General features: G+C 36.5%; 2 protein-coding genes across 7 annotated transcripts in view; both read left to right on the top strand.

Moving 5' to 3' along the window:
• Positions 1-2,034: 2,034 nt before the first annotated feature.
• On the top strand, positions 2,035-17,911 carry LOC137487553 (polymeric immunoglobulin receptor-like). The gene is made up of 7 exons (XM_073921777.1): positions 2,035-2,068; positions 4,616-4,951; positions 5,038-5,171; positions 6,773-6,944; positions 15,050-15,103; positions 15,314-15,722; positions 17,845-17,911. Exons 1-7 carry the CDS (start codon positions 2,035-2,037, stop codon positions 17,909-17,911), a joined length of 1,206 nt encoding a protein of 401 aa, XP_073777878.1.
• An 8,073-nt stretch (positions 17,912-25,984) lies between these two features.
• pigrl2.4 (polymeric immunoglobulin receptor-like 2.4) overlaps positions 25,985-27,186 on the top strand; it is a 55,840-nt gene continuing 54,638 nt past the window's right edge. The window contains exons 1-2 of one of the 6 annotated variants that reach the window (XR_012384838.1): positions 25,985-26,671; positions 26,841-27,176. Coding sequence is in view for 4 of the 6 variants with exons in the window: in XM_073911426.1 (XP_073767527.1) it covers positions 26,635-26,671; positions 26,841-27,176 (373 nt within the window). In the remaining 2 variants the exon portion in view is untranslated. The remainder of the gene's footprint in view (positions 26,672-26,840; positions 27,177-27,186) is intronic. The other 5 variants (XR_012384839.1, XM_073911426.1, XM_073911431.1 and 2 more) reach the window with 5 other exon arrangements.

Genomic DNA, 27,186 nt, shown 5'->3' with positions numbered 1-27,186 from the left:
GGTATTTTGGCAAAAAAATATTAAGGAAATTAAAAAAACTTAAATAGATGAGTAAATAGCTAATGTTCTCCACCGTTGAAAACATACATGCTCAGATGAGTCTGTGCTCACCTCTCAGAGCATTCTGATCAGTTGAAAAAATTGTGGGAATACATATTTTTTTAGTAAAAATAAACCAGGGTTAAGCATAAAATGTTTCCATGTTTACATAAAATTAGTTGGTCAAGTTGTAATAAATGTTTTAAGTTTACAGAAAATTAGAAAGCAATAAATAACTATTTTTGCAGTTTTTTTTCTTAAAGGCATATTCCACTAAATTGAGATTTTGCTGCTGATCTATCAATATATCGCAGAATCAATGATATAGTGATTGAAGCAGAAGTGCCCGGAACAGCAGCAAAATGCTTTTTCATGAACTTGGTGATAGAAAATAAGCTTCTTATTTATACAATTGACAGTTGGTAAGTACACTGCAAAAATTATTTTTTTTCTTATAGTTTTTGTGTGATTTTTAGTCCAAATATCTAAAAATTCTTAAACCAAAACATTTTCTAGAAGGATTTTTAGTCAAAATGATGTGAATTTTTAATTAAAAAAGCTCAATCTGCCAATTAGGGTAAATAAAAATATTGTTTTAGGTTTTAAATAAGATTATTTTACTTATTGGCTTAATTAAAATTCACTTAATTTAGAATTATTTCTGAAAAATAAACAATTTTTGTCCATATTTACTAATTTGATTTATATGCGAGTATGTCTAGAAAATGCTTCCTGATTTAGTTTGATTTTAATTTAAATAGATGTTTTAAGTTATTTGAACTACAAAATACAATATTATTTTTTTCCAGTATTAATATTTATATCCAATTTAAAAAAAATGTATCTTTATTGTCACTATGTTTGACTGTTTGGCAGCCTCTTGTGCCTGAATAATAATAAAAATAAGTATGTTATTGGCTACTTCCAGCTGCTTTTGTTTCTGCCAGCCCATATTAATGTTTTGTGTCTATTTATTTAGATTTGTGGCAAGTAGTCATATAAAAAGTTGGATCAATAGGAGGTTGTTTCTGCAGAATAATATTTAGAATTGTCTTAAAACATATATTTTATGATTTAAGCAACACAGCTACAGCGAATAAAATCGATAATTGGTATGTGTGTTTTAAATTTATAGTGTGCGAATTATCAAGGATTGACGATAATTTGTCATATTGTTTGCACCAAGGGGGCCCCAAATAAAATCCTGCTAAGGGCCCCCTGAAGGCTTGGGCCGGCCCTGAGCGAACTGCGAAACTTGCCACACAACCTTGCGTTTTCAGTCTGACACATTGGCGTGCTTATGATTGGAAGTGTATGGGGAGAAAAGTCCAGCGTGACTGCGGCTTTAAGCTCTTACCCCAATAAGACACACCTGAACCAGCTACTCAAGCTCTAGCATACTGGAAACGTGATGGCAGGTTGGCAACTAAACTCTGGAATTAATCTCTGTAGGACACCGGCCCTCCAGGACAGAGTTTGGGCACCAAACCTCATTTAGATGAGCCTTTGCACCCTGGTAATCTGTATCTCCCTTTCTGTGTATAACCATCAAGTGGGCTTTATTCAGATGCACATCAAACTCAGTTACTGGAGGGCTGCAGCCCTACAGAGTTTAGTTCCAACTTTGCCTCAACACACTCAAATACATCACATGTGCTGTGTATGCAATGTTTTTATGTCATGTAAAACATTTAATTGCAAACTAAAATATAAAAGTTTGATTATATGGTTTAAAATTTGATGTTTTATGAGATTATTGACTAGACTTTTTGTTGCTTTTGTGTTGGATTCAGCAATCGTGGAATCTTGAAAAACTAGGGGTCTATTATATGTTATGTCAAAATACCCTTAGTTTAATATTAACATCTAAAAGAACAACCACAGACACACACAACGCAAAATGTGTTTTTTTTTTCTCCTATATGGCATGTGGTATCAAATTACATTAAAACTACACTCTTCCAGCAGTTCCTCGCTTCCAATATCTTGTTCGTCATGGGGGGCATGCCTGAAATGTTCCTGAATGAAAGTGAAAATGCCAAACTGCAGTCAAAGTTGAAAAAATAAAAATGAAACACTTAAAATTACAGAGGAAATGTCGATATTGCGGTGGCACAATGATGTTAATCGAATTATGTAATATAGCGCGTAAAATAGAAACATGAAAGAAACCTTTAAAAGCAACTCATGTAAACATCTTAATCATATTGATAGTCTTGAGCCTGATTTATGCTTTCACCTGGTGCCGCATCGCGGACCTCCACTGACTGCACGTGCACCTTGCGAAACAGAAAAGGCTTTTATACTTGATGCATTCGCTGTTGTGATATTCTTTAAAACAACAGGGGGCGGTCAAAAGAGTAGAAGAAGGGTTTCTGGAACTTTTCATTAATATTAATGAAGGTTTTTAAACATATGCCGGAATAGTTGGCGGTTCATTGCTCTGTATTGACACCTGATAAATAAGGGACTAAAATGAAGGTATGAATGAAACAGCGAAGCACTCAGTCATTAGTTGGCAATTATAGATAACAATCCTGTATATTTTAGTGTTGCTGGCACATTTGACCAGTTGAGCTTGAAACAGAAAACTTACACTTAATTTAAAGATGCTGTATGTAAGATTTTGACTCTTCTAATGCATACAGTAAAAATACCATAACATTTTTGCAGATATTTAAGAAACATGCTAAGTGAACATTCTTGTTTATCTGAAAAACAATGCTGAAGTCAGATATTCTGCTTTGATAATGTGCATTACGTGCAGAAACGCTGTCTTTGTTTTGGTTCTTTTAACCTGCACACTGTCAGTTTAGCCGGGTTGCCTTGGTGGAAAACAGCATATTTCATTCATTTATTCTGAAAGGCTTTGAAAGCATCTGTCTGTGACCGAAATGCTACTGTACCTCCGGTAGACAGCAGCAGACTGAAATGAGACACAGATTCAGAGTTCCACACAAGGTTATTAATTATCAAATAATATAAATATTATAAGGGTGAACATTAGGTGAGCAGGTTGCATTGTAACTCTGTGTCGCCATGAGCACCATCATGATATATGTCCGCGCACTTAACCACTTGGCTATTGGCATTGACCAATATGCATTAGTTGTTATAAAACATATTAATCGAAACACTGAAGACTCTTATGTGGAAGTGAAAAATATGGTTTGTATATTAGCAGTGGGACATAAATAGCAGTGTTACTTTTGTCCCCACAGGAACTTTCCCCATTTAAACCTGATTTACTTTTAAACTAAAATACTCAGACATTTCAAACTTAAGGATGTGTTATTGCACTAAATAACCTGTAGATTGATCACTACTGTGATGCATGACAAGAGAAACTTGTAATAGGAAAAAGGACCGCTAAAATAATTTACTGTCTGCACTTAAAAGCTGAAATTCAAAGCTAACTGTGATACACGGTCCCGAAATCAGCTGATATTTGGCAGCTCCATCAAGGGTTGCATACTAAAAATACTGTTATAGCCTGGAAAGCAAATGTTGTCGGGGCTATGAGAAAATCGCTTGGTTACTTTCATCCCACGTTACTTTCGTCCCCTGCTGATAATGGCAGGAAAACAAAACAAAAGAACACAAGACAGGGCATAAACACACAAGGCATGTGACAAACTGATTAGCTGATTTTGGTAGTGAGTTTAGACTGTATCTTCTTCTCACAATGATGTGAAGAATAAGGTATTTCAAGAAATTGGAAAGAAGTTGACAGATGACAGTGTATGTATGCGTGTATATATATATAACGAGTAAATGAATATAATGAATGGAAATACACAAGCCTGTGCATATAGGCATATAATGTAATGCTGAACAGTAAGGTGTCATTTGTTGGTTTCGGTTGTCTTCATTTTAATCGTTCAGTGATGGTGTGCTTCATCAGCCTGCCTGATTCCCGCTGAACTGAACTCACGTTTGATTTGGGGGGCGTTCTGGGGGTGGGGTCTGCATAATGCGTTGTAAGCTACTAGCCCGACAGTAAAAACAAGACATGATTTCGGCCTCACTGCTCAACCTCCCGGGCGATTGGTCTGGTCCGGCCTGATAAAAGCCCTGGCTTGCACTGGCCTGACAGTGGAAATACGGCTATTGGGTGGGCCAGACCTACCCTGGCCCCCTTGTAGAGCCGGGCCTAAGTTGAGACTAGAAGTAAGACAGAGATGTGCAGAGACACTTTTTTTGGACAGCTTTTTGATAGCTGGATTTGAGAAAATAATTTATGCAAATATGCAGTTTGTCAGACTGCTTCTTCCTCTGTCTATGGTGTGAAGATTAATGTATTTCGAGCAAATGGAAGGAAGTTGACAGATGAGACTAGAAATAAGACTGATGAAATGCAGAGAAGAGACAAGTGCACAGCTCTTTGATAGATGGTGACAGTCATGCAGTTCCTTTTAATTTTTCTTTGGCTCATAAAAGGTAAGTGTTCTTTCTTTCTTAGTTTAATTTATTATTTTAATTCATTTAAATAAATCAAATATTCATAATCAAAATAAATCTTTTCTAAAAACAAATGGCAATGTCTCTTAATTGAATTGATTATTTCTTTGTTAAGGTCCTGAGTGCATTACAGCATCTGTAACGTCTGTGTTAACAGTTCAGACTGGAGGATCTGTTGTTGTTCCCTGTTATTATGACATGAAATATGCAGAATATAAGAAATACTGGTGCTTTCATGCAAACAATTTATACAGTTCCTGCTCTATTCTGGCGTATGCTAATGAAACCAAAGGGAAAGTGTCAGTGGTTGATCATCCAGATCAGAGTTTCTTTACTGTGACTATGAGAAACCTGCAACATGGATACACTGGATATTACTGGTGTGCTGTGGAGATTGGAGGAATATTTGAACTGGATCAGAAAAAGCAGCTTTATCTCTCAGTTCAATCAGGTTTGGAATATTTCATATTCAGATGTAAAATTATTTTCATTGCAGATTAACCACAATCACTAATGCCTGCCTTGTGTGTGCTACAGCTTCTGATGTGTTTGTGGTGAGCAGCAGTGTATCTGGACATGAAGGTGATGATGTCAGTGTTCAGTGTTTCTACAGTTCTGAATATAAGAAAAAACTCAAACGCTGGTGCAGATATAAAGACCAGGGGCCTCATGTATCAACGCTGCGTACGCACAAAAACTTTGCGTACGCCAGGTTTCACGCTCAGAATCGCTCACGTTTGGATTTACTAACAATGAACTGAACGTGGGAATGTGCGCAACTTCACGGCAGCTTTCTGGCAGGCGTACGCACATTTTTTGTGCGTGTCTGTTTTATTTCCATTGGCGACTCCTAGAGGCAGTTGTGTTAAATTGCTCTCTACAAAGTGTCTGAGCCTTGCAATGGCAGCTGTATGAGACGGGTTCAGCAGGTATATAAGGTTTCCATACCATACAGTTGACCAGCTAAACATTAAAGCACAATTTGCAGCGGTCGCCTGTTTTCCCAATGTAATCTGAGCGATCTACCGCACGCACATTGCTATAAAGACACTATCTGAAGATGAATTTGCATGCGTGAATCAGTAACATTTCCATTCAATATTATTATGTCTGTAAAGTGTTACAGTACTCTGAACAGTCTCAGTGGTGCGCTCGTAAGACACATGTGAACATTTTTTGACACGTTCGAGCATGAACTCGGCTCGAATCCAGCGTCTGATGAACTCTTTCTTCTTTTTTTCCCCCGCTACATATCATATTTTGCCTACTATTTATCACGAGAAAGACTAGTAGGAATCATTAATAAGTTTGTGCATCATATTTTATTTGCACATTTATTGAATGGAAATGTTTCTGATTCACGCATGCAAATTCATCTTCAGATAGTGTCTTTATAGCAATGTGCGTGCAGTAGATCGCTCAGATTACATTGGGAAAACAGGCGACCGCTGCAAATTGTGCTTTAATGTTTAGCTGGTCAACTGTATGGTATGGAAATCTTACATACCTATCTGAAGATGAATTTGCATGCGTGAATCAGAAACATTTCCATTCAATAAATGTGCAAATAAAATATGATGCTTATTGATATGAACTTATTAATGATTCCTACTTGTCTTTCTCGTGATAAATAGTTGACAAAATCTGATATGTAGCGGGGGAAAAAACAAGAAAGAGTTCATCAGACGCTGGATTCGAGCCGAGTTCATGCTCGAACGTATCAATTCCTGTTCACATGGGTCCTACGAGTAGCGCCACTGAGACTGTTAATCATCCTGCAACATTTTACAGATATAAACCACACTATTTCTTTTTTTTAATGCACTCAGTGCGATGTTCAGACCCAACTGTGTTAACCGCATCAGCTAAACTCTCCCGCTCTATTTATTTCTTTTATTGTTAATTCCGGAGAACAAACTTGCAAATAACACCGCTTTTCTCCGATCTACCTCTGAAAGCACCTCCAATTCACATTCTGTTCAAAGTTTCTCTTTTTGCTTGCTTTTGCCATTGCTTTTTCGTTGGGTTTTGCCATTAGCATAGTCATTAGCATATTCATACGGGGGAGGAGGCAGGGAGGGGTTTTGTGCTCGTGCATGTTGCGCTCAGTTTCACGTTCATTCAGATGTACAAAAGAATATGCGTGAGATTCGGCGTACGCAGTGTTTCATACATCTGAATTTTTTTCTGCGTACGCACATTTACAGCTTTGTGCGTACGCAATGTTTTAGTAAGATTTCCACGCAAGTCTTCGTACATGAGGCCCCAGAAGTGTTTCAAAGAGAAGAAGACTGACACATCCCAGAATTCATCAGTGCAGATCAGTGATGATGGTGAAAGATGCTTCACTGTGCTGATGACTGGACTGAGACTCTCTGATTCTGGATGGTATTTCTGCTCTGCTGGAGAACAAATCATTCTTGTTCAACTCACTGTTACTAAAGGTAAAACTCACTTCAGAGTCTCTTGAAAAACTAACTAAGATTGTTTAGGAATATTTAGCTTTTTCTTTTTCTGTTTTCACTGTCACCAAATTGAAACCATGCAATACTCTTACTGACATAAATCACAATAGTGATTATAATACATCCTTTTACTCTTTCTATTTACTCAGTCATGATCATGGAGGAATCTCAGACAAAAGGGTAACTTATTAAAATAATAATCTAGATTTTCTTGCATGATGAGCTTGGCTACATATATTTATTTGCCTAGTAAAATATTTGCCTAGTAGCCTTTTTGAACATTTAATCTATTTTTATTATTTTATTGTGTAATGTTGCTTTTCTTTTTTTACTTCAGATTTCCGACAACAGGTAATACAGATTAAATGCACCACTATGTGCTTTATCCACATCCTCTATTAACATTATTTTCCATGTCTGACAGCAGCTGTGAGCACAGACAGCAGCACTGAGAACAACAGGTTAGTATTGACTTGAAGAAGATTGCTAGATCTACATTTGACAAACCCTCTTAACACATTTATATTCTGATGTCATGTGTTTCTCTATTCTCTTTTTCAGAAGGGCTGTGAAGGAGCGTTTTTGCCTGTCACAGAATTAGATTAGAGGCTGATGCTTACCCTGTTTAGATAATGTTGTGTGATCCTCCTCTGAATGCATGTGCTACTATGAAGGTAAAGCTTAACAGACTTTTATTTTGTATCAGGAATTTAAAGCAGTTAAAGTTTCTAACCAGGAATTACTTACACAAACAGGAAGTGACTGTCTTCCTAGTTGTGTTTTTTATTTTATTTTACTCTGAAAGCCTATATCTAAAAGCTGACTACTTGTTGCCTTCATAGACAGCATCTGCAGATGAAGGCACCTCACAAAACTTATTCCACTCAGACTTCTTAGACAGCAGAATGATTATTAATATACCACAAAATAGAGAGAGCTTTGGTGATGACTTATTGAATATTTGATCTCTACAGTACTAATTTCTCTAAAAAATGACATCAAAATGGAATTAATGTGGTCAAAGTGAATATTTACACATAAAATGACACGTATGCTCAGCTTTTAGATGCCACCTTAATTTTTTAGCTTCCGCACAGGATCAGTGCCATCAAAAATCCCTCTAATGCTTTACAACATTATTAGCAAGACGTCTTATTCACTTAAAGTGAAAGCATCCATCGCTGCCCTCATTTGATACATGGTTTAAACGAGTGTTTGCTTGTACAGTATATTACGTTGGAAAAAATCTGGCTTTCACTCTTGGGTTCTTTAAAAACCGTCTACACGATGTGTCGCCCTGTTTTCTTGATCTTTAAAATTGGGCACTTATACGTACTGTATAGTTATTTTATTATAATTTTTTTCAATTATTGATTTATTTTTTTGAGAAATTTAATGTATTTTTATTTTCTTATAGTTCATTTCTTTATTTGTTTTCTCAATTGATTCTATTTATTTATTTTTTTTCTTCCACTTCGAAAGAGAGAGGCAAATGTTCAAATGGGTAATGTTGTTAATAGTTCAAAATTAATGTTGTGATTTGCTGAAGAACATAATAAACATAATAAAAAAAATCAATCAGACGAAGGTATATCAGTTCAGTAGACAGGTGCAAGGCTCGATTAAGTTTTTTCAGATGTGCCTAATGCCTTCTTACTTTTGAATGCATCCTTCAAAGGCAGCGATTTCAAGCTTTGTTGTAGCCCTACGCAGATCTGCTAAAAAGGCTTCCTAATGCAAGACTCCTTATTCCTTGACAGAAATAAAGAGAGGGGTCTGGATGCAGACCTGGTGCAGTGCAATCTGAGCTGCATCCAATGCTTTTGAATGCGCTCACCTAACACCACCCCTAACCCTACCGCTGCGTCCCAAATCGCATACTTATGCACTATTCTACGCCATTTTGTAGTATGAATAGTGTAAGTAGTGTGTTCACAGTAAAAACTCTAAAATAATAAGTGCACTTTAATTACCCGGATGATGCACTCATTCAGCCGGTAAAATGTAGTGTGTAATGATGGACACTTCTCTCATTCGACGACTGCAGGTTTGCTCACGTTGCGGAAGGGGCGGAGCTATCGGGCGCATATGTTGAATAATTTTATTTATTTTGGATGGTGAAAGCAAAATTCTCCTACGAGAGTGATCAAAGCACCTCCCGATGGTGAATGCGGTTATACTCACGACAGGTATTATTTGATAATTCGGTCATTTATTTCACTGATTTGGCGACCGTCAAACGTCATCAGGGAAACGGTTTGAATTTCCGCCTAGTAAAAAAACATTAGTGCTCCATTTGGGATGACACTTCATACATATACTGTCCTGTTGAGTGTGTAAGTGCATAAGTACATAGTGTATAGTGTGCCATTTAGGACGCAGCTTACCTGTCACAGTGACGTCACTCACTGTATTGAGTGCATTGTGTCTCACATTGCATCGCTGAGTGATGCAACCTCTGCTTGCATCATAAAGGCTGCATCCAGATACTATTGGAAATAAATGCAAATCTAATGGAAGTTTCACAAAACCAAAGAACAAATTATATGGGCAAAACAATCTGAGATAATGGATAATACTTCTATAAAGAAAGACTCATTTGAACAGCGGCATGGCAGACTCACATTGCATAAATACATAAAGCTCAGATTGAGGATTTTTACTTTAAAACTCCCTCACTGAGTAAGCATGACAAACTATATATATATTAGAATGGTCTAAGACACAGATGTCAAACTCCAGTTACTGATTATGATGCCCCTGTTTTAAGACTTTTGAATACAAATTTTAACAGTTTTTTTTTTTTTGTTACCCTGGAAGAGTAATAGATTAAAACATTTAATGTCACACTACAAACTGGCCCCTTTTATGGTTACATTTTGAAACCGTGAATTAGTCTAAACCTAAATGAATCATAACTAAAGGCTCCTAAACACCTGGACGCTTTTCGTTTGCATCTATCGTCAGCGTTTTACGAGACGTTTTCCCGCATTCAAACACAAGCGATTTTCACTGGCGTCAAGCAGAAGAGTATGCAAAATCACTCCATGACGTTAGATGGCGCTACACAACTTTAAGCTTCCGACACCCGCTTGTAACACAGAAGAAGAGGAAGAGAGAAGGTTCACATGCTTGTTGTTAAAGTTACTGGTGACTCGTACAAGCATAGATGGATCAGCCTAGGCATCTTCAATGTGCGCTCGCATTGACAGTTTTGCGATTGAGCGCCTCCAAGTGCTGTTTACTGTAACTTCAGCAGCTCCATGCACGTGAACAAAAGTGCCGATCTGATTGGTGGCGAAGGTTTTGACGGGGAGCGTCAAATAAAAAAAAACAAGCATGAGGCATTTTTTTTTAAATGACACTTTTGCACCTGGCGTTTCCCGCGTTGGTGTGCACGATCACATTGACGCCCTTTATATAGTCACGAGGCGTTAAACGTTGACGGAAAACACAAGCAAAAAACGTCTCTGTGTGCACAGGTCTTAACTCTATATAATCTGAAAGCTTAAAATTTCTATATATTGAAAGATTATGTGCAATTTAGTTCAATTGCTTTTACATTGAATGAACTCTTATGTGATCAATTCTGTGTATGTTGGGGTGACCTGTGCCTTAACCCCAACAAACTGATAGATGTGAACTACATGACCCTATTATCATGGGTGTGAGCCCTTTGAGTTCTCAATGGGTATAAGCCAAACTACAGCTGAAACATCTGATGAGAGGGTCCTGCTGAGCCTAGCAAAAACAGAATGATTTGTTTGATTTAAGTGTTAAAAGGAACGACATCACACTGCTCCATATAATTCGTTTGAAAGACGAAATGCAGCCATATGCATTTCTGGCTACATAATTCGTGATCTCCAGAAATGTATATTATGCAGGCCTCATTGGACATGTTTTGACACTTATGAGTGATGGTTTATCATAACCAGCACATTTCAGATAGATGTGATAGATGTGTGAATGTTTGCAGACTCATACGAGCAGAGCACTAACAATTCATCTTACCATGTTTGCTTGATCAACATAAACAATGAAAAACATTTGTCCATTTGGCGTAAGCTTACTGTACATTGTCATTTTGTTTCATGTAGACATGCTGATATTTAATAATAAGCTATAAAGGGATAATTAGAATTTAAATTGCAAAGGCAATTGAACAAATCTGCAAATGTTTTGTAGATATAGTGGTACGGTACAGATCACCTTTATCAGGCATTTCTACTGCCAAAAGGGTACGCATGGAATGGTATGGCGTGGTGTATGAAAGTTTGAGTCGATGTCATTCTGGCTCAAGGAAATGTCTACAGTAAAGCTGTACGGGTCGTTCACATATCACATGAGAAGCACTTCTTACAAAGCAGATGCTTTATACACAAAAATTCTTGTGTATAAATGTTCATTACTTACGTTTTTATAAGTAATATTTGATTTTAACAGCAGATCAATGATTGCAAAACAGCCTACTGTAACGTCTGCAAATATGTCAAAATAAATAAATAAATGCAACATATATGAACGCATGCAGACCCTTACAGTCTCCTATATATTAACAATTACAAAAAAACTACACACAACATTCATTTTTGTCCTTATTTGGGTACAAAAACAACATGCAACATATAGTCCACAGTCAGTGCAAAACTCTTATCTGTATCTTTAATCTTCACCAGCACATGTAAGCTCTTATTAGAAAGTAAATTTGTCATTCAGAGTTCATAATAGTCTAAAATGTGATGATAATAATCAAACAGAACAGTTTGTTCATGTTTTAGGTTGGTGAAAAAATAATTTGCTCCCTTGTTTTTTCCAGCTTCTCCTTTGTTCTTTTGTGCTTTACTCTCGCATTTATTCGTTTCTAAAAGGATCGGATTTAGGAGTCAGGCGCATGTTATTATGATCAGCTCAAGAAGTTTGTTATTTCAATTACAGAGGTGTGCTTTTAGACTACCTTGTAAACAACAACAGGTTTATCTTCTTGGCTTTGTGGCTGTCCATCAAGACAACAAGGTTTGTTTGAGTTCGGCTCAACCATGGCTTGTTATTATATGTATATATTATAACAATGTAATGTCTCGGCTGTGTATTTATAAATGGCGCTCCAACCTCTTTTGTTTTCATTCTCCTACTTGTGCATGCGCTGGTGACGTATCTTTGTAAAGCAAAAGTATTCAGCTCTGCATCTCGCTCCGCCTTTTGGTACCCTTTTGTTGTGCTAGGTACCCTTTGGAAAGGGTACCCAAAAAGTGGTACAGTACTGTTTGCTTTTAGGTAGCTTTTGACAGTGGAAACCCCCATAAAAGCGTAACAAACCATTCTGTGCCACTCAGTGGAAACAGGCTATTAGTGTCAGGAAAGCAAAATTTGGTGATCAGCAGTAAATCAGCATGATAGTGCCAAAGGGTACACAAACTCTAAACACCCATGAAGAAGAACCCTGGAAATAGTTGATGTATAAACAGAAGATTCAACTACTCATACATGTAAGTAGAAACAAAAAAGTCCATGTACGTCTTGGTAGAGGGGAAAAAGGATAATCTTAACTTCGGGTTTCTTGGCATCACTGACAATTCACATATGAACAGAGAGCAAACTATGCAATAGTTGAAATACAAAGAACTGTGGCAACAGAAAGACTGATGCAACACAGGCTCATCCTGCAAACATAGCCCTTTATACATTTTTAGAGATTACGAATTATGTAGCCAGAGCTACATATGTATTCATTTCATCTTTAAAACGAATGCTACTGGGTGGTATGACATCATTTCTTTTCTTGCTTACCAGCTGACAGCTTACCTGCACATGGATGGCTTTCCCGCTGTTACCAGTTTGTCCGGTATCTTGACATGTACATTGGCGCACTTGAGATGTTCAGCAACAACCACGACAACAGGTTCCGAGTCTGGTGAAGATCGGTTCCAGAAAGCAGGTAAGACAAAAATAGAAGCCCATAAAATTAAATAAACAGATAAATAACAGGGTGAGAATGTGGTAAAATCTGAAAATGTGGTAAAAATCAGGCGAGTGCTGTTCTTTTTCTGAATTGCTTTTTGAAGCACTGCGGTTGGGTTTAGGGAAGGGGGTGGGTGGGTCAATCTGTGCTTTTTAAAACACTATTGGTTGGGTTTAGGGAAGGGGGAGGGCGGAGGTGTCGCTTGGTCAGTCAGTCGGTTGACAGCGGCTTCTGGTGGATTTACGTGAAAGAGCTGTCAGGGTTCTGCCACTTTGGTCTTGTAAATTCTTGTTTTGGTGGCAGAGCTCTGACACTACTCCATGTCTGGTCCTGTTTCTGTCTCTGTGTGCGGGCGCGCGCCGTCGTGGGTGTACGCAGAGTGTGCACGCTGCCACTTGATGTGGCCGCGCACGCTCTGCGTCCCTCAGACGCGCGCGCTCTTGTACTAGTGTTTGTGTTTGTTCTGTCAGCAGCGCGCTGCTTTATTCTCGGCGCCTCCGTCTAGTTGGTTTCAGTTTTGGTTGGCGCTGAGATGAAGCATGCGCGTTGCTTATGTGTGAGCGCACGGTAAGGTGTTTATCTATCGTGTGCTCGTGTCTTGCGTCTCTTGTCAAAGCACGTGGCTTGGTGTTTACATTGTGGTCACGTGCTTTTGTCGTGTTGTGTTTGTTGTCATGAACATGCGGTTAATGAGTTCTCTCATTGGCTGCATGTTCTTGTCCTGTTAAGTGAGCGCATGGCTTGTGTTGTCTCTCTGTGTCATGCGCTCTCCCGTCTATTGTCTTGTCCCACCCTCCTTGTTAACCCATTATTAGTTAATTGTGTTCACCTGTTTGTGTGTTAATTTTCTACAGTTTATATACCCCTCACATTTGCTGTCCTGTGCCAGTTCGTCATCACATGTTGTTGTTTGAAGTCTTGTCCTGTCGTGTTTCCAGTCCTCATCCTTGCCAGTCTGCCCAGTCCTGTTTGTATGTAAATGTATTTGTTTTGTTAATGTTTTCCCCCTTGGGGTAGTTTATTTTGCATTTTATTTTATTTTTATTATTTAATAAATTCCCATTTATCCTGCACTTGAGTCCTCGCTCCTTTTTCCCCATTTCCCCTCACCAACCCTGACAAGAGCAGGCTCTAATAGCACTTGCGAGAGAGATTGGAGATCTGAAAAAGCATACACAGCGGCCTCTGGTGGGTTTGTGAAAACAAAAACTGCAACCAAATGTCGCTCCTGGGACGTTTTTTGCTCTCTTAAGAAATGGATATAGAGGTACGTAATCAGAATGAACCTGGCTTGGAATTATGTGAAATGATGATGGTGAGAAAACAGAAAATAGTACCCCATAATGGCAGACCAAAATGACAGACTTGTGAATTATGTAGTGTGATTAGGCTGCTTCCTCCTCACTCTATAGTGTGAAGAAGGGCGATGCATTTTAAGAAGTTCGAGAGGAAGTTGGCGGAGAAGACTAGAAATGTTTTCACAGATCTTACGTGACTGGATTGTGACGATCATGAAGTTAATTTTAATTTTTCTTTGGCTCCTAAAAGGCAAGTGTTCTTTATTATTATTATTATTATTATTATTATTATTATTATTATTATTATTATTATTATTATTATTATTATTTTATATTATTTAACTCACATTCTTGTTAATACAAGTGACAACAGCTCTAAATTTTGTTTAGTAATGATCGTTTCTTCCTCCAGGGCCTGAATGCAAAACTGCATCTGCATACTCCATTTTAACAGCTCACACTGGAGGATCTGTTGGTATTCAATGCTTTTATGACAAGTCCTATGCAGAATATAAGAAATACTGGTGCTTTTATCCAACAGATTCATACAGTTACTGCTCTATTCTGGCATATACCAATGAAAACAGTGAAAAAGTGACAGTGACTGATCATCCAGATAAGAGTTTCTTTACTGTGACTATGAGAAACCTGCAGTATAAAGACTCTGGATATTACTGGTGTGCTGTGGAGACTGGTGGAATATTTGTAAAGGATGCAATAGAGCAATATCAACTCCGAATTCTGTCATGTATGAGACGAGTTTCACATTTAAATGGAAAATACTCTTAATTTCATCTCTAATGTCATTCTGTCTGTATGTTCAGCTCCTGTTGTTCAGCGCACCTCTTCGGTTTCTACCATCACTAAACCAAAACCAGGTAACACAGACTCTTACTGGACATTAAGAGATCATAATTTTAATAATAATAATGATGTTAACAATAAACATTTTTAATCACCTAACAGCAGTTGTGGCCACAAAAGAGTCTAAGAGGCTTTGTACCAACTAAATAACACAAAATTATTGATTCCTCTTTTTTATGTGTTTCATACACGCCATTAACATTATTTGACATGTCTGACTGCAGCTGTGAGCACAGCCAATAGCACTGAGAGCATAGCCAACAGCACTGTGAGCACATCCAACAGCACTGAGAGCATAGCCAACAGCACTGTGAGCACATCCAACAGCACTGAGAGCATAGCCAACAGCACTGTGAGCACATCCAACAGCACTGAGAGCATAGCCAACAGCACTGTGAGCACATCCAACAGCACTGCGAGTACAGCCAACAGCCCTGTGAGCACAGCCAACAGCACTCTGAGCACAGCCAACAGCACTGAGAGCATACCCAACAGCACTGTGAGCACAGCCAACAGAACTGCAAGCACAGCCAACAGCATTGCGAGCACAGCCAACAGCACTGCGAGCACAGCCAACAGCACTCTGAGCACAGCCAACAGCACTGTGAGCACAGACAGCAGCACTGAGAATAGGTTAGTATTGACTTTAAGAAGAGTTCTGGGGTGCATTTGCCAAGCAACAACGTACTGTGACTTGCGGCTATGATTCGTCGTTTGGGAAAAACCGATGTAGTGATAAGTGTTTGCCAAAACCCGTACACTGAAAAAACTTATTCAAAGATGATTCCTTGGATTTACACGTTTTTTTATTTAATGTTAAGTGGTTGTAAACAATTTATTTGTGTTGAATTTAAACAAACAAATTAAGTTAAACATTATTACACTTAATTTGTTTATTTAAATTCAACACAAAAATAGTTTGCAACAGTTCTGCATGCAACACTTTTTAGTTTCTCTCTCGCAGATCCATCATTTCAACCACGTTACTCATAATGCAAAATGCCCATAATGATGCTTTAAACGGGGTGGAGTAACGACTTCTTTAGAGAAGAACCCCATCATTTACTTTGTGCAAACTATATTGTTTTACATGCACATTAAAAACAAAATCCAATGTTAGTTATGGTAACAACATGCACTCGTTTTCCAAATTAAATCAAATATTTGTAAGCCGGCACATACTGAATAGGGCCTGTGTTTCCTTTACTAATATTATTAAGAACTTTAAATATTCTATTTTAAAACATAAAATCACTTACAAAAGCTTACACGTATTCTAATATTACATATAAATCATATAAATGAATAAATAATGAGGCAATTATTAAGAAATTAAATTAAATATTTATCATTTAATGAAATGGAAAAAGAAAATGAAAGGTAGTGCTGTCGCCTCACAGCAAGAAGATCGCTGGCTCGAGCCTCGGGTGGGTCAGTTGGCGTTTCTGTGTGGAGTTTGCATGTTCTCCCTGAGTTCGCGTGGGTTTCCTTCGGGTGCTCGGGTTTCCCCCACAAGCCAAAGACATTGTCTTTTAAATTGTCCGTAGTGAATGAGTGTGTGTGTGGATGTTTCCCAGAGATGGGTTGCTGGATAAGTTGGCAGTTCATTCTGCTATGGCGACCCCGGATTAATAAAGGGAGCCAAAAAGAAAATGAATGAATAAATGAAAAAAAACTACTTTAATATTAATATTACAAATATTGATGATGATGACGATTATTATTATTATTAATATTATTATTAAGTAGGATATTGTTTATTTTATTTTTTTGAAAAGTCTACTTTTACAATTTGACACAAACCACTGTAGAAGTGTGCTAACCAACAGGCCCATTTCATATACAGTTCAGATACTTAATTAATAACCTAATATAAATTAAAAGCATCAACGTTTGCTGTTATTTGTTGTCAAGCTTTGGAGACGTAACATAAATTACACTTATAAAAAATAGGTCACCCATAACTTTCGCCATGAGACACGGCTGTGTTCCAATTGACATCAATGTTTTCATAGTGCACTGCAAAGGGAGCGCAATTGTAAACATGAAGATCGCTAAAACTGACCTGTAAAAATACTTTGCAAGCAAATTACATCTAATAGTGATGACTTTAATGTTTTTTTTTTTATTATTCCAAGTTTAAATGTTACAATGTTCTAAATGAATAGGGCATAGGGGGTATAACTGGGAATAGAACACAGCCCGGAACTCTGTTTCTAACTACAGCTCCAGAGGTGTAGTTGCAAGCGTAGAAGTTTGTGACACAGTTTGCGAATGTTCACTGGAACGATGGATTTGGGGAACGTCAAATCAACAAACTATGTAACAACACAACTTGCAACCTTAGTTGGCTAACAATGTTTTTTGGAAACGCACCCCAGTATAGGATTTTAAGAAATTGACATCTATGATTAGTTTTGTGGTCCTGGGTCACAATATTTAATTTGTTTTGTGTGTGTGTGTGTGATGTTTTTTTTTCCTTCTTTAGGTTTCCAACAACAGGTAATACAATGCAGCAACTAATTAACAACCAAATTAACTAACAGCCAAACTAAATGCTTTATTCCCCAGTTGTGTCATTCTTACACACTATTAACATTATTTTCCATGTCTGACAGCAGCTGTGAGCACAGACAGCAGCACTGACAGCAACAGGTTAGTGTTGACTATAACAAGAGTTCTAAATCTACATTTGACAAGCCATTTTAACACATGTAAATGCTGATGTCATGTGTTTCCATTTTCTGTCTTTCAGCTGGGCTGTGAAGAAGCGCTTCTGTCTGTCACAGAATTACAAATCACAGGCTGATCCTCACACTTAGATAAATAACATGTTGTGTGAATCCTTCTCTGAATGCACGTGCCACTATCAAGGTAAAGCTTAACAGACTTTTATTTTGCATCAGGAAGTTCCTAAAGCAGCTTCTAAGCAGGAAATACTCACACAAACAGGAAGTCACTATCACTGGTAATGTACAACAACTTGGCAATACCACTACATATTCACATTATAAAAAAGAACAGGGGCAAATAGGGAATCAATTACATGCATAAGCAAGACAACACAAAGTAAAATCATAAATGAGTAAATGTAATAAAATGTCCTGTCATTTATAATTTTCTATCAAAGACAGAGGATGAATTGCACTTTTTTTAATTTCATTATCCTAAGATAATATATATATTAAATATATATAAATATATATAAAAATATATAAGAAAGAATATCATTGCAAAAGGCAGAAAACCTTGGTTATACCTTTAAATATTTAGATTTGTGTACATAGAATTTTCCTTGCATGAGAACGCATCTTACTTAATGTCCATTACAAGTCCACAGATGATGTCCTTCACATTAAAGGTGCTGTATGTATGTTTTTGACTCTTCTAAAGTATAAAAATACCATAATATGTTTGCAGACATTTAAGAAATGTTTTTCATGCCGGTGTTCTGACAATCTGTGCTACCTCCTCAGAATGTGCTACTGGTAGCTTAGGGCATACTCACTCTATGCTATCCGAACCGTGCCCAGGACCGTTTCCTGGATCGTTTGAGAAGTGTGAGTGCGCTGAATCGGGCTCAGGCACGGTTTACTTGGCTGGCACTGACCCGGTTGGAGGAGGTGGGCCTGAGCGCGGTTCACTTCGGCTTTGGCGCGGTACGTTTGAAGTGTGAGTGCAAAACATGCCTAAAGGCTGATTTATACTTCTGCGTCAAACACCGGCGTATGCTACGCGCTGACGCATAGCCCTTCGCCGTGGCCGTCGGCGTCACTGTTGTGCACCTCTCAAAAAATGTAACTACACGTCGCAACAACGCGTAGCGCAAGCTCTGTGATTGGTCGGCTTGGTAGGGCTGATGAGTCTGGGCGGGACTGAGAGCCGCTCGAATTGCGCGAATCCAATGTAGCGATTGTTTACAAGTGAGGAGTCCCGTGAAGGAGCTCCGGATGGAAAGTTTTGTTTTGTGTTTACCTCATAGTTAAAGTTGTTGCGCGTCCACCGGTTTCTGCCTCAAAATGAGCAAGTTTGAGCCACTTGTACATCCCGGAAGTGTTCAGGAAAAGCAAAAAAGCAGCGAAGAAACTCGACACAGAGGAACATTTACACCTCACTGCCAACTAGCGTTTCGGAAGTGTTAATGCAGACCAACAGAGACAGCGTGCAGAAGTATAAATGCACAGCCACGCGCGATGCCTGCTTTGTGGGTTATGCCGGTCACTTGACGCAGAAGTATAAACCAGGCTTAGGCCTGAAACTGAAAGTGAGATGTGACTTTCTGTTTCATATGGATTAATGAATCATTTTAACTGTTTTAATAAACGCAAACTGTCGTAGTTTATTAAAGACGCAAACCCCTCACTGCACGAAAGCTGTGCACCTTCAGCAAACCCCCTAATTCCTGCAGCACAAGGACTTTATGATCGTTTATGAGCGTCAAAAGTGGCGGATCTGTTCGGCAAAATATTTGAATATTTGAGTGTCACCGCATATCAAACAACTTAAACGATATAACTGATAAAGAAATCTCCACTGTGCTGAGCGAGAGAGCTTTTCTACTGAAAAGCGCATCATCGATGACGTAAGCATGCCCAGGCCCAAATGTAATGTGAGTGTGGGCCGTCGGGGGAGACGAGAGGGGGGACAAGCGTGCTTTGGCCCATGTTCAAGACAACTGTACATAGTGATGAGTATGGCTTTAATCTGTCATGTTTCATCCACCAAAACAGGGTTAGCACATCTTGTCAGCTTCAAATGTCTATTATAATGAACTACCACATTAAATAAGGATGTAAAAACAGGGTTAGCACATCTTGTCAGCTTCAAATGTCTATTATAATGAACTACCACATTAAATAAGGATGTAAAAAAGGGTTAGCACATCTTGAGAGCTTTAAATGTCTATTATAATGAACTACCACATTAAATAAAGATGTAAAAACTGGGTTAGCACATCTTGTCAGCCTCAAATGTCTATTATAATGAACTACCACATTAAATAAGGATGTAAAAACAGGGTTAGCACATCTTGACAGCTTCAAATGTCTATTATAAGGAACTACCACATAAAATAAGGATGTAAAAACAGGGTTAGCACATCTTGACAGCTTCAAATGTCTTTTAGAATGAACTACCACATAAAATAAGGATGTAAAAACAGGAGTAGCACATATTGTTTGCTTCAAATATCTATCGAAATGAACTACTACTCTATTGAACTATGTAGAAAAAGGTGTAGCAGCTTCAAATGTTTATCAGAGACTGCCTTAACTATTATTTTTTCATTAGTATTATATTTAATTTGTTTATTAGAGTGGTAGTTCATTCCGATTGACATTTGAAGCTGACAGAATGTGCTGCGCCTGTTATTACACCCTTCTTTAAGGAGGTAGTACATTCTGATAGACATTTTAAGCTGACAAGATGTGCTAACCCTGTTTTTTAAGATGAAATTTGACGGATTGAGCTATCATGAGCACATTCTGATGAGGTAGCACAGATCGTCAGAACACCGGGATGCTGTCTTTGTTTTGGTTCCTATAACCTGCCTGATGCCAGTTTAGCCAATTATATTTCAACACCACGGTTTGCCTTGGTGGAAAACCGCATAATTCATTCATTCATTCATTCATTCATTCATTCATTCATTCATTCATTCATTTATTCATTCATTCAATCTTTCATTTATTCGGAAAGGGTCACAAAACATGCGTCTGTGACTGAAATGCGACCTCTGGTGGACAGTAGCAGACTCCGAAATGAGACACAGATTCAGAGTTCCACATAAGGTGGTGATTAACTAGCTAATAATATAAATATTACACATTTTTACTTTAGGTGAGCATGTTTCATTGTACCCCCGTGTCCTAACAATACGCTTTGTGAAATTTAAATACAGCCATTCACAAGCACAGAATATTGCACTGACTGCCCTCCAACGAAATGATAACGTTTATGATCTAATTAATACATATTAAACCTTTTTAACATTCTTAAATGTACATGCTGAATCACTGATATGTGTTGGTTTACACCGAATCACAGTTCTAGAGTTCAATTTCAAAGAGTTTATTTTACTTTCAAGATTTGGGCTGAACTATCTGCTGCTGCTTTTAGTAGTATGGCAATAAATGTCATGCAAAATGTCATTCAAACTCACATTATTAGCATTTAACACTGAAAAAAGCACTTGAGCTGCACCTGAGGTAACCATTGTCCGTTCATCCCGTTGTTCAGCAGCAAGAAAGTGAAGCCATTTCTAATATAACAATTCGTGGTGAACAAAAGAATTCCTGTTAATAAAGAAAATACTTCCCTCTATTGCATACCATTGTTTTTATTTAGAACACAACTTAAGTCAGATTTGCTCTGGCAACCTGCGCTTACGTTTGTTTTGATCCTGGAATGTAATACCTTGTTCAACCATTGGGTGACAAACTTCCATACTGCACCTTTTAAAGATCCCGAGGTGTGAAATCTTTGGGTAAAGCCAGTTATAAACATCTAACCATAATGCATCCACATACATACAGTAAAAAAAAAAACAAACAAATAATCTGCCGTTTCAATACGATTGCAAAACATACATTTACTCAAACCCAAATCTAATTCTATTACGTTTTCAGATGTGCCTGATGCCTTCTTACTTCTGAATGCATCTTTCAAAGGCAGCATTTTCAAGCTTTCAGACCTACAGTATCTGCTGTTAAGGCTTCCTGATGCAAAACAAAAGTCTGTTAACTTTAAGTCTGCATGAAATAAAATTGTGCATTTATTTTGCTTTCGCACATTGTTATGCTAAAAGTGAACCATTTATCCATCCAAATGTTAGTTTGACGCTCTGGTGAATTATGCATAGCCACATTTCTCCAACCATTACTTTTGCTGTAAATGAAAGATGAGGACAGGCTCAAAAATAAACCCAGTCCCTGACTCAATATCCTGTTTCAGTTGAAAATAAATCATCATACTTGTTTATAAGTCCATAGCAACATCTTGTTCACTAATACAGCCAATTGCAAGTTGAATGTGTGAGACGTCTGCTGTCAGTCACTTTCATTTTACCAGTACAAAAACATAATAGTCTTATTTTTCTTAAATTTATTGTCAATAACAAACTTTGGTTAATTGTTTACTACATTTCTTGTTAGTAAGTTATATTCTGCAATTTAATGTCAATCTAGCGAAAAAAGATGGACTGTATCAGTATTACACAACAAAATTAGTCATTAACCCTTTAACTGTCGCCAAATCTGTATGAACAGACATGGAAATAACATGTTCAACCTAAACGAATGTCAATCTTCAAGGCTCTGATGCATAGATTTCAGCTTGGTCTCATTTTAAAGACAACAGATGTCAGATTGTAGCTGAAGTGGAAACAGTACAAGAAGTTGAATAAAATGAAAGTTATATGCCTTTATCTTTATGTAAATAAATAATTAAAGCAATGTATACATTATAGTATTACATAAAATTTGTATATTTCAAAACATGTTTTAGCATAAAATTGACAGATTAATAAAAGATAATTATCTGAGCAAATTATGCTCCAAATTTTAAGTTGATATCTCAAATTATCTTTCAAAAGGATTTTGTGAGGCTGCAGTTGCAAACATGACCACCAGGTGACATTCAGTTTACATTGATGACCATACAAGATCACCCCCTATGTTTTTAGGATTATGAAATGTATGTTTTCATAATTTTGACAATATTTGTAAAGTAAACATATGATTCTAAAGTAGCATGGGCAGTTTGGTGGTATTTTATTTAAATTTAGCTTCTAAAAATAACTAAATAAGTTTTAAACGTGGATTGCTGTAGCAGAGTAATGCCTTACGACTCTGATACGGTTAGTATCCTTGTTGCAAATAGTAATATCTATTGAAAATCCCTCACCGTATGTATACACTGTCAAAAAAGTCTGTAATTTTATGGTTAATTCAACCTCTGCTATTTTACAATAAATTTCTGTAATTTAACGGTAATTTTTTAACGATATTTTATTTCCAAAAAAAATAAAGAAATTACTGTAAAATAACAGTAGTTGAATTTCAGGAATTTACCTCGAGAAATTTAAATTGAAGTTAATTTCTGTAATTTAATGTTCGTTTTTTTACGATAAATTTCCCCAGCTGCCAGAAATAAACCATAAAATTATGGATTTTTTTTTTACAGCATACTAAAACTAGAAATTTTAGGCTTTCAACTTATATAAACTTAGTCATGATTGCTTTAGATTTATACTAAAATATTATGTTTTAAATATAACCATAAAAGGTCCCACAGGTTGTAGGGTGACTTTAAATGTGTGTTAATCTATTACTCTTCCAACATAACAGCAACAACTGTGAAAAACATTTTGTGGTACAATATGTAATCAGAAGCCTTAGACCATTGCAAAAAATTTTTTTTTTTAGTTTGTCATGATTAGTCAGTGTTGGCAGGACAGTTACAAAGGTTTAACCTAAAAATCCTCAAGCTGAACTGTATGTATTCCACTTAATCTATATGTTGTGTGTCTGCCATGCCACTGTAAGAATGAATCTTCTTCTGCATCATTCTCTATAGAAGGATTATCCATTATCTCAGATTATTTTGCCATTAAATTGTGTGCTTTGCTTTTATGAAAGTCTCCTCAGATTTGCATTTATTATTGTTAAAGTTAAAAATAATTTGGAAAAAATAATTAGTTTGACTCCAAATGGAACTATCTATGTCTTTTTCTATATATTGTTGTATTTATTTGACAAGCTAATAATAAATGTTTCCACAGATTTAATATTGTAAAGGTTTAACATAATTTATACAACATTCATCTATAATATTAATTGTGCGTTCTCATGATGTTCACACTTAATCTTGGAATGTCTTTTTATTAGACTTTCTTATACTGTAATGTTGAGAGTAAACATGCAGAGAACAAGATTCTCTGCCTCATAATACTGGGATTTGCTCAATGTGTGTGTGTGTGTGTGTGTGTGTGTGTGTGTGTATATATATATATATATATATATATATATATATATATATATATATATATATATATATATATATATATATATATATATATATATATATAATTTTTTTTGATTATTACAAATAATCGTTTAAACAATGTTATGGGGTAAAAAATTTGTTACTCGAAGGATGCATTTTTAAAATAAATACTTTTGTACCTATATGATTAATATTTGTACCTTAAATGTATTTATTAGAAGGCACAAATGTGTCTTTTTTAAAAAGTTACTTCCCCAGTGACAGCGTCTATATCTTCATTACTGAAAGTGTAAAGTTTAATGATCATATTGTATATTTTTCTAAGCTCTCTTAAAACATTTCCCCAGAATACGTGTAAGCTGTTATCTGCAATATACAAAAACATTCATGAAAGTTCTAACATTTTGCTTTTTGTGTGTGACAATAAACAACTAAAAACACTGTAATATAGTTGCTATATTGTCTATTTCTTAATATTTTGACATTTTTAAGCTTTAATGATTGCTTTTATCACAGCTTTTATTATATTAACTTAAACTAGTCTGCATTTACACTAGTGTGTTTTTACTTTAAGCCGTGTTTTAGACTGGGAAAGCTTTTTGTCCATACTGCCATTGTTACAAACTCCATCCACACTACACTTCCTGACAAAAGTCTTGTTGTTGATCCCAGTTGTAAGAGCAACAATTAATAACTTGACTTCTAGTTGATGATTTGGAAAAGTGGAAGAAAGTAGATTTTTTTTAATCATCTATTGAACTGCATCCCAATCATCTGTATCTATCAGCCTGAGGTATCAAAATATTTGTGCTGCACATTACATTAGGAGAAGGCAAATTCTTCTGCAGGATAGCGCTCATCTTACTTCAGCCTCCACATGAAAGTTCCTGAAAGCTAAGAAGGTCAAGGTGCTCCAGGATTGGCCAGCCCAGTCACCAGACATGAACATTATTGAGCATATCTGGGGTAAGATGAAGGAGGCATTGAAGATGAATCTAAATAATCTTGACGAACTCTGGGAGTCCTGCAAGAAAGCTTTCTTCGTCATTCCAGATGACTTTATTAATAAGTGATTTGAGTCATTACAGAGATGTATGGATGCAGTCCTCCAAGCTCATGGGAGTCAGACACTACATTCATTTTTTCTCCACTGCAGCATGACTTTATATTCTATACTGGACATTATTTATGTTTAGTGACAAGACTTTTGTCTAAGCAAAGTCAACCCTTACTGTCCTAATTAAAGAATTAAAAATCAAGGCATGATCATATTTTATTGTGGTCAAATAAGCGTAATCTAGAGGCATTTGCCTTTCATATAAGCCATGTCTGATACCAAACGATCAACTAGAAGTCAACACAAAAATAATTTAATGGCTTAGTTATATGTAAACTTATGCCTTTGTATATATACGTTGATATGTTCTTTTGAAATCCTTTAGGTACTATTCTATAGGGCAGTGATAGGGAACCAAATGGCTCGTGAGCCACATGTGGCTCTTTGAGCAAAAATATGTGGCTCTCCAGCTGGCTCCCTTTAATAATATTTTGCAGTTTAAAAAATTATAACCGTCACTAGAAATCCAAAAGTTTCCTGTTGAAAACACTAATATAATTCCTTTTAAGTCTATTTTTTTTTTACAGTGAAATGAATAAAAAATAATTTACAATAAAATAGTATTTCAACTAATCCACGGGTGCGGCACTGTGAATAAACCTGAATCACGACACCAATATATGGCAAACAACTTACATTACTGGTAACCTTGTGCATGTAAAATCAAACAACATTCATAAGTGGTGATGGCGAAAAGAAAGGAATTCTATTAAAACTTCTGTTAATCTATTAATTAATTGTTCTATTGATTCTATTTATTTTCATTTATGGACTTATATTTGTTTTTTTTTTGAGTTGTGCATGGACATAACGATTTGGTTTAAACCTGTATTATTTATAGTAGTATCAATGCCTCTTTAAAAAAATGCATTTGCTAAAAAAAATGAAAATGGCTCTTGGCTGAAAAAAGGTTCCCGACCCCTGATATAGGGGAAATGACGTAACCGCATTGCATGTTTGCGCAAAGGGTGCATGGATATTCACAATTAAAGCATAAATAAATAAAGTGAGAAGTAAACTTGTTGTAAAATTTAAATAAAAATAATAATACACTTTAAATTAGTACTACTGACATAAAGTCAATATTTTAAGCCATTAAAATATATGTAACATCCATCATATATGTAACGTAGATGTATCCATTACCTTTTCTGTCTCTTATCTTCTAAATATTACAAATTACACAAAGTACTGATCTCATTGATCTCTTGAAACAGAGCAAAGAAACAAAAGACAGGGCACACACGTGAATGTGAGATTTATTAACTGATCTGTGCAGTGTGTCCACACCGCTTCCTTCTCATATTGTCTAAAGGATCGTACATTTTGAGAAAATCAGAGGAAGTTGGCTGATGAGACCAGAGATTGAAATGTGCAGAGAAGAGATTTCTTTCAGAGCTCTCTCAGAACCAGAGTGTGACAGTCATGCAGTTTGTTTTATTTTTCTTTTGGCTCATAAAAGGCAAGTGTTATGTCTTTCTTTCTTTCTTTCTTTCTTTATATATATATATATATATATATATATATATATATATATATATATATATATATATATATATATATATATATTTGTTCAATTAACTAGTGACGATGACTCTATATTGACTCTAGAATTTTTATTCTTTCTTCAGGTCCTGAGTGCAAAACTGCATATGTAGATCCAGTGTTAACCGTTCAGACTGGAGGATCTGTTGTTATTCCATGTTTTTATGACAAGAGATATGCAGAGTACAAGAAATACTGGTGCTTTTATAAAACAGATTCATACAGGTCCTGCTCTATTCTGGCGTATACTAATGAAACCAAAGGAAAAGCGTCAGTGATTGATTATCCAGATCAGAGTTTCTTTACTGTGACTATGAGGAACCTGCAGCATGAAGACACTGGATATTACTGGTGTGCTGTGGAGATTGGAGGAATATTTACAAGTGATGAAACAAAGAAGCTTCAACTCAGAGTTCAAACAGGTATGAAATG

Source organism: Danio rerio, chromosome 2, assembly GCF_049306965.1.
Source record: "Danio rerio strain Tuebingen ecotype United States chromosome 2, GRCz12tu, whole genome shotgun sequence".
In the NCBI taxonomy this organism is placed as follows: Eukaryota; Metazoa; Chordata; class Actinopteri; order Cypriniformes; family Danionidae; genus Danio; species Danio rerio.
Note: the sequence above shows the minus strand (reverse complement) of the source record. Positions and strands in the feature narration are given on the sequence as shown.

Bases quoted from the DNA above. Each gene is read 5' to 3' on its own strand.
- LOC137487553 (XM_073921777.1), top strand. From the start codon at position 2,035: ATGGGGGGCATGCCTGAAATGTTCCTGAATGAAA. The intron at 6,945-15,049 runs GTAAAACTCACT...CTGTATGTTCAG, and splicing joins TCAACTCACTGTTACTAAAG to CTCCTGTTGTTCAGCGCACC. The intron at 15,723-17,844 runs GTTAGTATTGAC...TCTGTCTTTCAG, and splicing joins GACAGCAGCACTGAGAATAG to CTGGGCTGTGAAGAAGCGCT.